The sequence below is a fragment of the Spodoptera frugiperda genome, chromosome 24 (assembly GCF_023101765.2).
Source record: "Spodoptera frugiperda isolate SF20-4 chromosome 24, AGI-APGP_CSIRO_Sfru_2.0, whole genome shotgun sequence".
Lineage (NCBI taxonomy): Eukaryota > Metazoa > Arthropoda > Insecta > Lepidoptera > Noctuidae > Spodoptera > Spodoptera frugiperda.
The window spans coordinates 2,786,398-2,798,302 of NC_064235.1; the positions used below are offsets into that span (position 1 = coordinate 2,786,398).

Below are 11,905 nucleotides of genomic sequence, written 5' to 3' on the forward strand. Positions count from 1 at the left end.
AGGCGTGACGTTGCATTATAATATTATGTATTTATTACAGATGTAAATAATAAGGTATAACTGCCTTAGGGGTATAGAAAATAGATAGTAGCCGATTCTCAGACCTACTGAATACGTATACAAAATTTGGTACAAATCGGTAAAGCCGTTTCGGAGGGGTATAGTAACTAACATCGTGACATGGAAATTTTATATATTGAATGTATTACAAACGTAAATAATAAGTTTTTAAACTGACATGGTCACTACAACTACACTACAAACGGGATATTTAACATGCTCTTAAACATCCACCCGCATTTACTCCAGTTCATCCGTGATCATGGCGCTTGCAACAGTGTCGAAATATCGAAAACTCATAAAAATAGAAAAACATGGTAAATATCCCGTTTCGAGTTCTAATACTAGTAAATAATAAGGTCTATATTCGCTTGCAGCTATGGTTGACCGGAGACTTCTTGCATAATTTCACTAAAATCAAGAATCAGTCGCAGTTGCTGTCGACTCCGCCGGAATTGAAGATCGTGTACCCGTCGTTAGGTAAGTCAAGTGTGAAAGATAAAGTCAAATATCAAATGTTAAAATCAAATGTCAAAGTCGCATGTCAACCGTCATAGTTAGGTGTCAAACTCAAATGTAAAATTCAAATGTCAAGTCAAATGTCATTCAAATTCCAAAGTCAATGTCAAGTCGAACTTCAGAGTCAATGTCAAGTCGAACTTCAGAGTCAATGTGAATTCGAACGTCAAAGTCAATGTTAAGTCGAACTTTAAAGTCAAATTTAAAATTAATGTCAAAGTGAAGTGACAAAGTCAAATGTGAACTCCAAGGTCAAAGTCAAATTTAAAATCAAATACTAAAGTCAAATTTTAAAGTCAATGCCAAATGTCAATATTTTTTTAACGGCTTTAACAATATCCGCAGAGAACGTCCGTCAGTCGCACGACAACTTGCTGGGCGGCGGGTGTCTGCCGTACGCGGGGGATGTACATGCCAAACAGCCGTGGCTGAACAACTACTTGTAGTGAGTATAATAATTAATAAGCTTACTATGTGTTTTATGGTATAAGCCGGTAAACGATCAGACGGATCACCTACGTAAGCAATCGCTGCGGCCCATGGACACTTGAAATACTAGAGGCGTTACAAGTGCGTTGCCTTTTGGGGGTTAGGAATTTAGGGGTTGTTGAGGAATCGGGGATTGGGAAGATTGCGGAGAGGGGTAATTAGGCCTCTGGTAACATCACTCACACAACGCAAGCGCTGTTTCACGTCGGTTTTCTGTGAGGCCGTGGTAGCACTCTGTTTTGGAGATGAGCGCGTTAAAACAAACATTTTTTTAACGCGAGTTTGCCATAGATTTAAGGTAATCGAAACTAGAACGCGTTCGGCGTTCTGATTGGTTGGTTTCTTCAAGCTGGCCAATCAGAGCACCGAACGCGCTCTCGTTTCGATTACTTTAAACGTAAAGCAAACTCATAGTAATGGTACAGCTTTATATATCAATTCAGATCTCTATATAACATTTTTTTTCAGCCAATGGCAAGCAAAATTGACGTGTAGAAATCAAGCGATGCCCCATATAAAGTCATACACGCGATATTTGAATGGCAAGGCAGCGTTCTACCTCCTCACTTCGGCCAACATCAGCAAGGCGGCGTGGGGGCAGGTGAACAAGGGAAATGGAGCCTTAAGGATCATGAGCTACGAAGCTGGTATACTGTTGTTGCCTAAATTCGTGGTAAGTTGAGTTAGAGTGTTGCTACACTTACAGCATCAATCGACATCGGTCGACATTAATCAATAGGCATGTTTCCTACTAGTCAAATTCAATACTTTTTTCGAAACGTCAAAAACCATATTTTCTATGAACTTTGTATGAAATACTCTATTATGACGTCATCAGATTTTTACGTCAAATAGCAGACTAGTTCTAGAAATTTGGCTAGAAAAAAATGGAAAATTAAGAAGTTCATCAAATTTACGAATGAGAGTATGATTATTTTTGAATATTTTATTAATTGTATTGAAAAGTTGTAATAATTTATTTTTGACCCAGTCATCGTCCCTATTGTTGTGGTAGCTTTAATTGATCGATGGATACCGGTCGACGAACCAATCGATCGATTGCCGGTCGATGGCATTGGTCGACTTAGATTGATTATATTCCGGTCGACATCGACCAATCCATTCCACCATCGACAGATAGTATCCATCGGCTGTCGATCGATTGGTGTAGTAGAAACATTTTTTTTTTTTTTTAAAAACTTTGCCCTACATTAGGATTTTCTCCTGTGTCGTGTGTGCGTTTACAAACATACAAGTTCACATACACATGACACCCAGACCCGGAACAACAATTTGTGGATCACACAAAGAGTTGCTCCGATTGGGAATCGAACCCGCTACACGTTACGGGGCAGCCAGTTGCCCAGCCACCGCGCCAAACGTGAAGTCACAGAGTTATAATAATCTTAACTAAAAAGTCCCGATTTACTCACGTACATTAATGGAGAAAAGTTCTACTAGTTAGTAGAGACACAGTAGGCGTTGCGTGTAATACTGATTTTGTACCGACCCGGGAATTGAACCCACTATATACGCCGATGAAATTACCGAGTGTAATTAACATAATGTTTGCCGACAGAGGGCGTGGTAGGCGCGCACCACACGGTCTACACAGTAGGCTGCGCGATATTATGACTGCACGGTTGGCGCGGTGGCTGGGCAACTGGTTGCCGCGCAACGTATAGCAGGTTCGATTCCCGCACGGAGCAACTCTTTGTGTGATCCACAAATTGTTGTTTCGGGTCTGGGTGTCATGTGTACATGAACTTGTATGTTTGTAAACGCACCCACGACACAGGAGAAAATCCTAATGTAGGGCAACGTTTATTTTAAGAAAAAAAAAATAGGAAAAAAGATATCGCCGCGTCTGCGCACGCTGCGACATGAAGAGTCCCTCTGTGACTCGAAACTAGTAGAGCTTTTCTCCATTAATTTACGCGAGTAAACCGTGATTTTTATTTAATTTAGTATGTGTTACGATAGTTATTATCAAACAGTTACGTGAGTAAGCCGATAAGCATAACTTTTTTAAGATGTATGTTTTATTTTTCAGATAAACGAGGATTACTTCCCTCTTGACCTGGGTACAAGCAGAACCCGAGAGGCGAAGTCTTTGGTGATACCATACGACTTGCCCCCTGTTAAATACACTCCCGACATGAAAGCATGGGTCTCTGATTATTTAAATTAGTCGTTTCGCTTCAAGCTCCCTTGTGCGAACTGCTAGGGAGTGGAACTCCTTGCCGGAGTCTGTGTTTCCTGATGGGTATAACCTGGGTGTCTTCAAGGCCCGAGTGAATAGGTTGCTTATGGACAGACGTGCTCCATCGTAGGCCGCATCATCACTTACCATCAGGCGAGATAGGCCAAACGTCGACACATTAAATATAAAAAAATATATTCACAGAATACGATAGAAAGACAGGGTATGAAAATTCAAACAACTCTGATGTTTCAAACCTACGGCCGAAAATTAAACGAAACTTCGCATTCGAAAACCGGAGTAGCCCTACTGGCGTTTCAAGTGTCCATGGGCGGCGGCGATTGCTTACCATCAGGTGATCCGTCTGCTCGTTTACCGGCTTATACCCTAAAAAAATCATTTCTTTTTCCGTGGGACAATCGGACCCGCGATATGCTATGTATGTGTAGTATGAGTTTGCTTTACGTTAAAAGAGAGCGTATCCGGTGGTCTAATTGGTTTATTCGAGCCGGCCAATCAGTACCCAAGTGAGTTTTTTTTACGTTTAACGACGTCACAGCGTTCGGCGCTCTGATTGGTTGGTTTATTCGAGCCGCCGCCGAACGCGCTCTCGTTTCGTTTTTGTTCAACGTAGGGTCCTTACTGATTGGGCAGCTCGAATAAACCAACCAATAAGAGCGCCGAACGCGATCTAGTTTCGCTTTCGTTCAACGTAAAGCAAACTCATACTAAGGGTACTGAACAATATAAAATAAGTTGTAACGTCAAACGTTTTTGTGAAAACGGTCACCCATCCAACGGCAGGCCGTGGTAAGTAAGTTGTGTGATTCCAATGTTATTATTATAATTGTAAGCTGTGTATGTTGTTGATATTTTTGTATTGAGTATAAATAATAAATAAATCATTTTGATATGTTTTTGTTTCATTTAAATAGCAAACCCGGCGAACTCCGTTTCGCCACCAATGATTTTCCCTGTCTCTTGAATTTTTACTGAATTTTCTTCGCAGCGGGTTTGATTCCCGCACGGAGCACCTTTTTGTGTGATCCACAACTTGTTGTTTCGGGACTGGGGGTTTTTCATTGGTAAATATAGCTTAGCACTGATGGTAACGGACTCAGCTAAGCTATGATTTTAATATGGAAAGATGTGTGTTATGGATGGCTTCCCTACTACCGATACATCGCATACTCGAGCTGCGCATCTTCCTCGCACAGCTACATAGCTTAGTATCAGTGGAAACGATCATATAGTTTCATAGCTTAGCTGTTACATCTTCATAGCATGGAAAAGCATCCTTAGAAGTGTGTGTAATTTAGATTATTAGAATTTTAGGGAACAGAAAGTAAAGTTCCCTAAGAAAAGGAGGATCCTCCGACCAGGCGAGGTGATCGTGCCTGGCGGGCTTTCTGCCCAACTGTTGTTCGTTGGGATTTTCTATCCATGTTAATTCGCATGTAAACTTCACATGTGCGATGCAGTATATTTATGACGTCATCCGTTGATTTGCTCGTCGATAAATCTATGTGCGACTTCTGTCATCTGTTACTTGTCAGGTGTCGCCACAGATTTTTTTGCATTTACAGGGCCACTTAACAAATTAATAGTTATTTTTGTATATTACTTTGTAAGCGAGCCTCGCCTAGTTTCTCACTTAACAATATTATATCACCATGAATAAAGAAACAAGCGGAAGCTATAGCTACAGGATGTGAATTATTTATAAGCGATATTAAACGAATCGATTACAACGCCGTAATCGATAATTGCTACAATCGAATAATCACTTTCACGTTATTCGATTATTTTGTTATCAATTTTACTGATTATTCAGTTGAGTACTAGCGACAATCAAGTGGTATCCCACGTTTAGCCTTCCTCGATAAATGGATTATCCAACACAAAAATAATTATTCAATTCGAACCAGTAGTTCCGGAGATTAGCGCGTTCAAACCCACAAACAAAGTATTCAGTTTTATACACAAAAGTACAGATATAGGTATATATATACTTATAGCATTTTTTTACTTTTATTATTTAAGGGGGTAAATCATCCAGTGTCTTCTCTCACCTTAGGTGAGGTGAGACTCTTACTGACTAAAACCACCCCGTTCCTACTCCTGCTTTGAGCCAGAGTCCTGGTAGCCTGTTACGTTGTCCGCAGCTCCGGATCGCGCATCAACCCTATTGAGCCACATCAGTGCTGGTCTGGCTCTTTGAGGCGCCGCACGCGTGGGTATGAATCTGTTCGGGCGGTGAGCTACCCTTGCTCGCCGTCCGCAGGGCCGCACTTACGGTTCCCGGAGATCATTGTGCGATCCCCGACGCCCGGAGTGTCTTTTGCGGCAGCTGGGGCGTGAGGAGGATCCTTCCCTCACATGTTCCGCTTCCTTCTTATCTAGATTCCATATCTACGTTTCTGGCAAGAACAGGGATCGATCCAGACATTAAAAACTAATAACTGATCAGATATCGTGGCGAAAACAAATGTATTCTGCCTACATTACCATCACGACTCACTTTCATCATCATCAACAGCCTATCGCCACTGCTGACCAAAGGCCTCGTCTCACACGGAGAAGATTTGAGCATTAATCACCACGCTTGCTCAATGCGGGTTGGCGATTTCAAACTTATAATTAGAAATTACTAGCGACCCGGCTTCGCATGGATGCAATGGTGATATATTACGCATATATTATACATATAAACCTTCCTCTTGAATCACTCTATCTATTAAAAAAACTGCATCAAAATCCGTTGCGTAGTTTTAAAGATTTAAGCGTACAAAGGGACATAGGGACAGAGAAAGCGACTTTGTTTTATACTATGTAGTGATAATGAAAATGCCCAGGTTTCCTAACGATATCTATATGTAATACGTGAAGCAAAAACTTTGGACCCCTTTTTAGAAAATTAGGACGCTGACGTAGGAGTATAAAATTTGGTACACTTATAGTTTATGTGTAGGAGAAGTGCAGAACGCTAATATTTTTCAAAAATAATCCTTATAAAGTACCTACATTAAATCAATAAATAAAACATTACACACACTACCATGCATAGTATCTGATCGTATTTGACAAAACGTCAAAATCGACAGACATTGCGATGATATTCTCACGTCTCATATGAATAGTTTTCCTGTTCATGATGCGCCGGAATATATTAATTTGAATTTTAAAAAACTAATAGCAATTCGTTAAATAAAAATTATCCTTGAACGTATGTTAAGTGGTATTGTAAATTAAATCGTATATGTTCGAATTTCGACCACTAGGCGACCACTAGTTTTCCTTCATTATATAAACCACTTAATATAAAAATTCACATTAACAGCGCGGATTCTGCAAGTAATTAGGTACTTTAACAAACCAACGCACAGTTTTATGTAATCGATTAATTAGCTCGCATCGAATGCGGTGACCGTGTTACTATACTATCGAGTCGTGCACGCAATGCGCACTTATTTGTACAGCGACCGAGCAGACGGATCACCTGATGGTAAGCAATCACCGTCGCCCATGGACACTTGAAACACTAGAGGAGTTACAAGAGCGTTGACGGCCTTTTGGGGCTAAAAATTTGTCAATTTTTGGGGAATAGGGGATTGGAAAGATTGCGGAGGTGTTAATTGGGCCTCCGGTAACCTCACTCACATAACGCAAGCGTTGTTTCACGCCGGTTTTCTGCTCAGCCGTGGTATCACTGCGGTCGAGCCGGCCCATTCGTGCCGAAGCATGGCTCTCCCACACTTATAGAGACACTCTTATTTTTCAGAAATCCTAGACAGGAGTTTAGGAGAGTTGAATGCTCTCTACAGATCAATTTTTGCAGATTGAGGATTTGGGGATTGGGGAGGGGGTAATTGGGCATATGTAGGTAACAGTTAAGGTCATGAAGCAAGTAAAAAGAGGAGTTGCCATAACGTAATTGCATTACCTCACGCCTTTCTCCTATGAAATATACAGGGCGAATCTGAACGGGACCGTCGATAGAGGGCGCTTTAGACGGACATATATCGACCAGATTAAAGAAGGGCCAAATTAAAAGTACCCTTAACCGACGAGCATGCATGAAAAGACTGATGACTGTTGATGAAGCGAAAGAGTTGTGTAAGATTCGTAGCAATTGGCGTTCCGTAGTCTCTGCCTACCCCCATGGGAAACAGGCGTGAGGTTATGTATGTATGTAAAAATCCCATAACTAACGTACCTAAACTGAAATATTAGCCTTCCTTGAACTTATACAATGTCACGCCTTTTATCCCCGAAGAGGTAGGCAGAGGTGGACATTACGGCACGTAATGCCGCTATACAAAGTACACCCACATTTCATCACTTGTGTTATAAGAACCCATGTAATAGGCGGTGTCTATTGCCATATACTGGGCACAATTTCAGACTCCGTGCTACTACTGAGAAATTTTCGAAAAACCGAAAAACTCCAGCAATATTTTGCCCGACCAGGGAATAATTGAATGCACGGTTGGCGCGGTGGCTGGGCAACTGGCTGCCGCGCAATGTGTAGCGGGTTCGATTCCGGCACGGAGCAACTCTTTGTGTGATCCACTAATTGTTGTTTCGGGTCTGGGTGTTATGTGCATGTGAACTTATATGTTTGTAAACGCACCCACGACTCAGGAGAAAATCCTAGTGTGGGGCAACGTTTAAAAAAAAGTCGAACCCGAGACCCCTTGTCCGGCATTCGCACTTCCTTGAACATAATTAAACAATATGTACCAATGCATTTTGTCGTTATCTAAGCGAATGCATTATTTTGTAAATTGATTATAAATCATAATACCTACTTACCTATATAATCTATTTAATGGATTGAGTAATTTATGATTTGTTACTGATGGTCGCGTGATTACAAGCGCTGTGTATCATGAGGTAGTTAATTCAATACCCGAGGTAGTCCCATTAGTTTTGACGCTGTATTGTCGTTACATTGTTCCTACATATACATACAATAGGTAAATGATCAAATAATGTATCAGAGATATTTTAAAATACATCTTTTTTAAAGAGTAACGATGGAGTTTTTTGCTACATACAACAAGTGCCTAACTTCACTGACAGACAGACTGACGGACAATTCAATTTGACGTTTCATAAGTGCCTAATTTAGGATTAATTGAAATAAATGCTTTGACTTTGACTCTGACCCAGTTTTAATTAAAATATGCCTTTTTATGGTATAAGCCGGTAAACGAGCAGATGGATCACCTGATGGTAAGCAATCGCCGCCGCCCACGGACACCCGAAACGCAAGAGGCGATACAAGTGCGTTGCCGGCATTTTGGTGGATAGGAATTTAAGGGTTGTTGGGGAATTGGGGATTGGGAAGAGACTTAACTGGGCGTCCGATAACCTCACTTACACAATGGGCCTCAGGTATCGTTGAGCGTTGTTTCAAGTCGGTGTACTGTGAGGCCGTGGTATCATTCTGGTCGAGCAGCATTGACGAAGCATGGCTATCCCACACTTTTCGCCTACGAAGTTATCATGCTAGCTAAGGAGGAGGCGAGGAGAAACGAATCTCCTCACGCCCCAGCCGTCACGAGAGACACGCCAGACGTTGGGATAAACTCTACTAGTTTCGAGTCAGAATTCTCCATTAATGTACGCGAGTGAACCGTGATTTTTAGTTAATTTAGTATGTCTCACGATAGTTATTATAAAAATATTACATACTATAGATATTTCTTTATTTACCTTATGCAGAAAAAACATCTTTTTTATCCTTTCACTTATTAAATGCCGATCAAATCAAAAGGCATAACTACTAAATGACATAAGATATGTATATAGATAAATGCTCATCTATTCATCTCATTCATTCGCTATTATAATATATTATAATAAAACAATACACAATCAGATAATATAATCGTTTGCAATGTGCTTGTGTCGCTGGGAAAGTCTGATTCTTGGTATGTTTTAAGATTTACCGATATGACAATTTTATGTGAGATTTTTTTTTTAAGGGGGAAAATCATCATTAAATGCGGAAGAGCCATACTTACTGACTATGAACCACCCCGTTCCTACGCCTGCCCTTCTGTGCTGTAACTCAAGAGTACGAAATTTCACAATATCAATTTCGATCAATCGGAATTGGATTAAAAAATAACATTGCAACACTAGCACCCATTGCATCCGTATTGCGTGAATATTGAATGAACTAAATGGTATTGAGTTTGGCTTTATATTCCGTACTCTAAATGCTATTGTAACAGCTACGATTGTGGTTGTATAGTTTTGACATTGAATAGTTATTGAGATTTTTTTGGGTTGAAATTGCATTGTGTTTCGTTGCGTTAGTGAGTTTACCGGAGGCCCAAATACGGGGGGTATTTGGGCCTCCGGTAAACTCAATCTCCGATTTCCCAATCTCCGATTCCCCAAAAACGTTAAAAATTCCTTACCCACAAAATGCCGGCAACGCATTTGTAACGAGTGTCTATGGGCGATTGCTTACCATCAGGTAATCTGTCTGCTCGCTTACCGGCTTATATCATAAAGCAAAAGTTAAAACGTAAGGTTAAAAACAACAGTTTAGGTCTTTTTTATGGGGGAAAATCATCAAATTTCTTCTCTCGCTTTGGGCGAGGCGAGAAGGAGTGTCAGACTCTTACTGACTAAAAACCACTCCGTTCCTACTCCTGCTTTTCGAGCCGGAGCCCCGGTAAACCCGCTAGGTAGTCCGCAGCTCCGGGACGGGTGAGGTCATTAGCTGTTGGTAAATCTTAAGAAAGACTGCGTTTCCAAGTTTTACAGTAACTTTTCTAACACAAGAAGACTGTAATATATTTGTTTATCTCCTTACGTAATTAACTATAACCATTTCATAAAATTTCTTCTGCATTTTCATCTCATTCTTAAACGGAATGTCAAAGGTTCTATCAGCCAAGTTATTTAGTATACAGGGTAAATAAACAAAGCTAGATTCAGTACAGAGACAGTAGCTATTGTTATACTAAATTGTACGCTTTGTAACGAAGCCATATCTTTTGTAACTCAGTCGGCGCTAGACAACCAATGGTTGCTGTCTCTGTACTGAATCTATCTTTATTTTTCTTACCTGTATACTTAACTAAGTGTGAATATAATCAAGTGCATTAATTTATTTACTTATAATAAATATTTTTACGTATTTCAAGTTAGTATTATACTTTTTTCTAATTATAATGAATGTGTTATCAGTTGATGATTTAATTTGATACGTTAGCTATACGATATATGGTTCAATTTTGTTTTAGTTTAACACATTGAACGCCGTGGTGGTCACCGGTGACCGACGTTAGCGGAGGATTTGCCTTCAACAGTTTTTTATTGGCAGTCAAAGACTTGATAATTAAAGTTGTGTTTTTCTATTCTAAGTGTTGGTAAAAGATATTTGAAGGAGTGATTGTGTTATTGCAATTTGAAAACTAAAAAGGTATGTTATGCCTATATATCTAGTATCTAGAATTATATAAGTTTTTAAACTGACATGGTCAATGACACTAATATTAGATCTCGAAACGGGATATTTACCAAGTTTATCCTTAATCATGGCGCTTGCAACAGTGCCGAAATATCGGAAACTCATAGAAATAGATAAGCATGGTAAATATCCCGTTTCGAGTTCTAATAGTATCTAAAATTATATTTAGACTATCTAGACTAATAAATAAAATTGTAGTGTCTGTTTGTAATATTGAAATAATCGATTTTTACTACATGCATAGGAATATACATACGATTTTATAAAGGGCAATGTTTTGTTTTGACTATAAGGAAAACAAAAATAGTTATAGACATACATATAAGCTTTTGCCCGCTTTTGTCCACCAATGTATTTATACATAAAGCTTTAAATAAATAAATATCTCGAGTAGAAGGCCAGACTGCTGTAACTGAAAAAAATATCGTTGGAACGTCACGCCTTTTATAACCGAAGGGGTAGGCAGAGGTGCACATTACGGCACGTAATGCCGCTATACAATGTTAACCACTTCTCACCATTTGTGTTACAAGTCCCATGTAATGGGGGGTGAGTCTATTGCCATATACTGGACACAATTCGAGACTCCGTGTTAATACTGAGAAATTTTCGAACCTGAAATTGCCATTAATTCCAGACTATGCTACTACTGAGATATTTTTTAAAACCGTAAAATAAACCAGTAATACTTTGCCTGACCCGGGAATCGAACTCAAAACCCCTTGTCCGGCAGTCGCACTTGCGTCCAATCTACCAATGAGACAGTAGTTCTTTCATATTTTTATTTTTTAACTTCGAATTACAAAACTTGACCAATTAAGGCAGTTTAATATTTTAATGATTTTTTTAAACTAATTATTTGGTTTTCAACACATATTTTTTAATGTAGCTACAATATATTTATAATTTGTTATCATGTGTCGATCAGTTTACGTCGTGGTTGAGTGATTGGCTTATGTAGTATGTATATATGTACTATGTTTCACGATACGTTTGCATTTACAGTCCACTCGTCGCTCGGTGAAGTCGCTGTACAAGTTTTTAAAATGCGGGTGAGTATTTTTTATATTTATCTTTTTATTTTTATGAAAAACTATAGTTGTATTTTTCAGCTCTTTCTGTCTCTTATTTTTATATCT

General features: G+C 39.5%; 3 protein-coding genes and 1 long non-coding RNA gene across 7 annotated transcripts in view; 3 read left to right on the top strand and 1 right to left on the bottom strand.

Annotated features, from left to right (window-relative positions):
- The window catches only part of LOC118278720 (alpha-centractin), an 800,945-nt gene that overhangs the window by 343,847 nt on the left and 445,193 nt on the right, over positions 1-11,905 (top strand). The window lies entirely within an intron of this gene.
- Positions 1-11,905, top strand: part of LOC118278643 (probable tyrosyl-DNA phosphodiesterase) — a 47,270-nt gene that overhangs the window by 8,401 nt on the left and 26,964 nt on the right. Inside the window, exons 11-14 of one of the 2 annotated variants that reach the window (XR_007706847.1) lie at positions 438-540; positions 925-1,024; positions 1,537-1,741; positions 3,122-3,370. Coding sequence is in view for 1 of the 2 variants with exons in the window: in XM_050703538.1 (XP_050559495.1) it covers positions 438-540; positions 925-1,024; positions 1,537-1,741; positions 3,122-3,259 (546 nt within the window). In the remaining variant the exon portion in view is untranslated. Of the gene's footprint in view, positions 1-437; positions 541-924; positions 1,025-1,536; positions 1,742-3,121; positions 3,440-11,905 lie in introns of those variants that run through there. The other variant, XM_050703538.1, reaches the window with a different exon arrangement.
- Positions 3,288-11,905, bottom strand: part of LOC126912297 (uncharacterized) — a 126,150-nt gene continuing 117,532 nt past the window's right edge. Inside the window, exon 2 of the long non-coding RNA XR_007706928.1 lies at positions 3,288-3,341. This is a non-coding gene — a long non-coding RNA (uncharacterized LOC126912297). The remainder of the gene's footprint in view (positions 3,342-11,905) is intronic.
- The window catches only part of LOC118278399 (uncharacterized), a 136,103-nt gene continuing 135,883 nt past the window's right edge, over positions 11,686-11,905 (top strand). For all 3 annotated transcript variants that reach the window (XM_050703753.1, XM_050703751.1, XM_050703752.1), the window contains exon 1: positions 11,686-11,818. In XM_050703753.1, the coding sequence (XP_050559710.1) occupies positions 11,729-11,818 (90 nt within the window). In that variant the 5' untranslated portion in view covers positions 11,686-11,728. The remainder of the gene's footprint in view (positions 11,819-11,905) is intronic.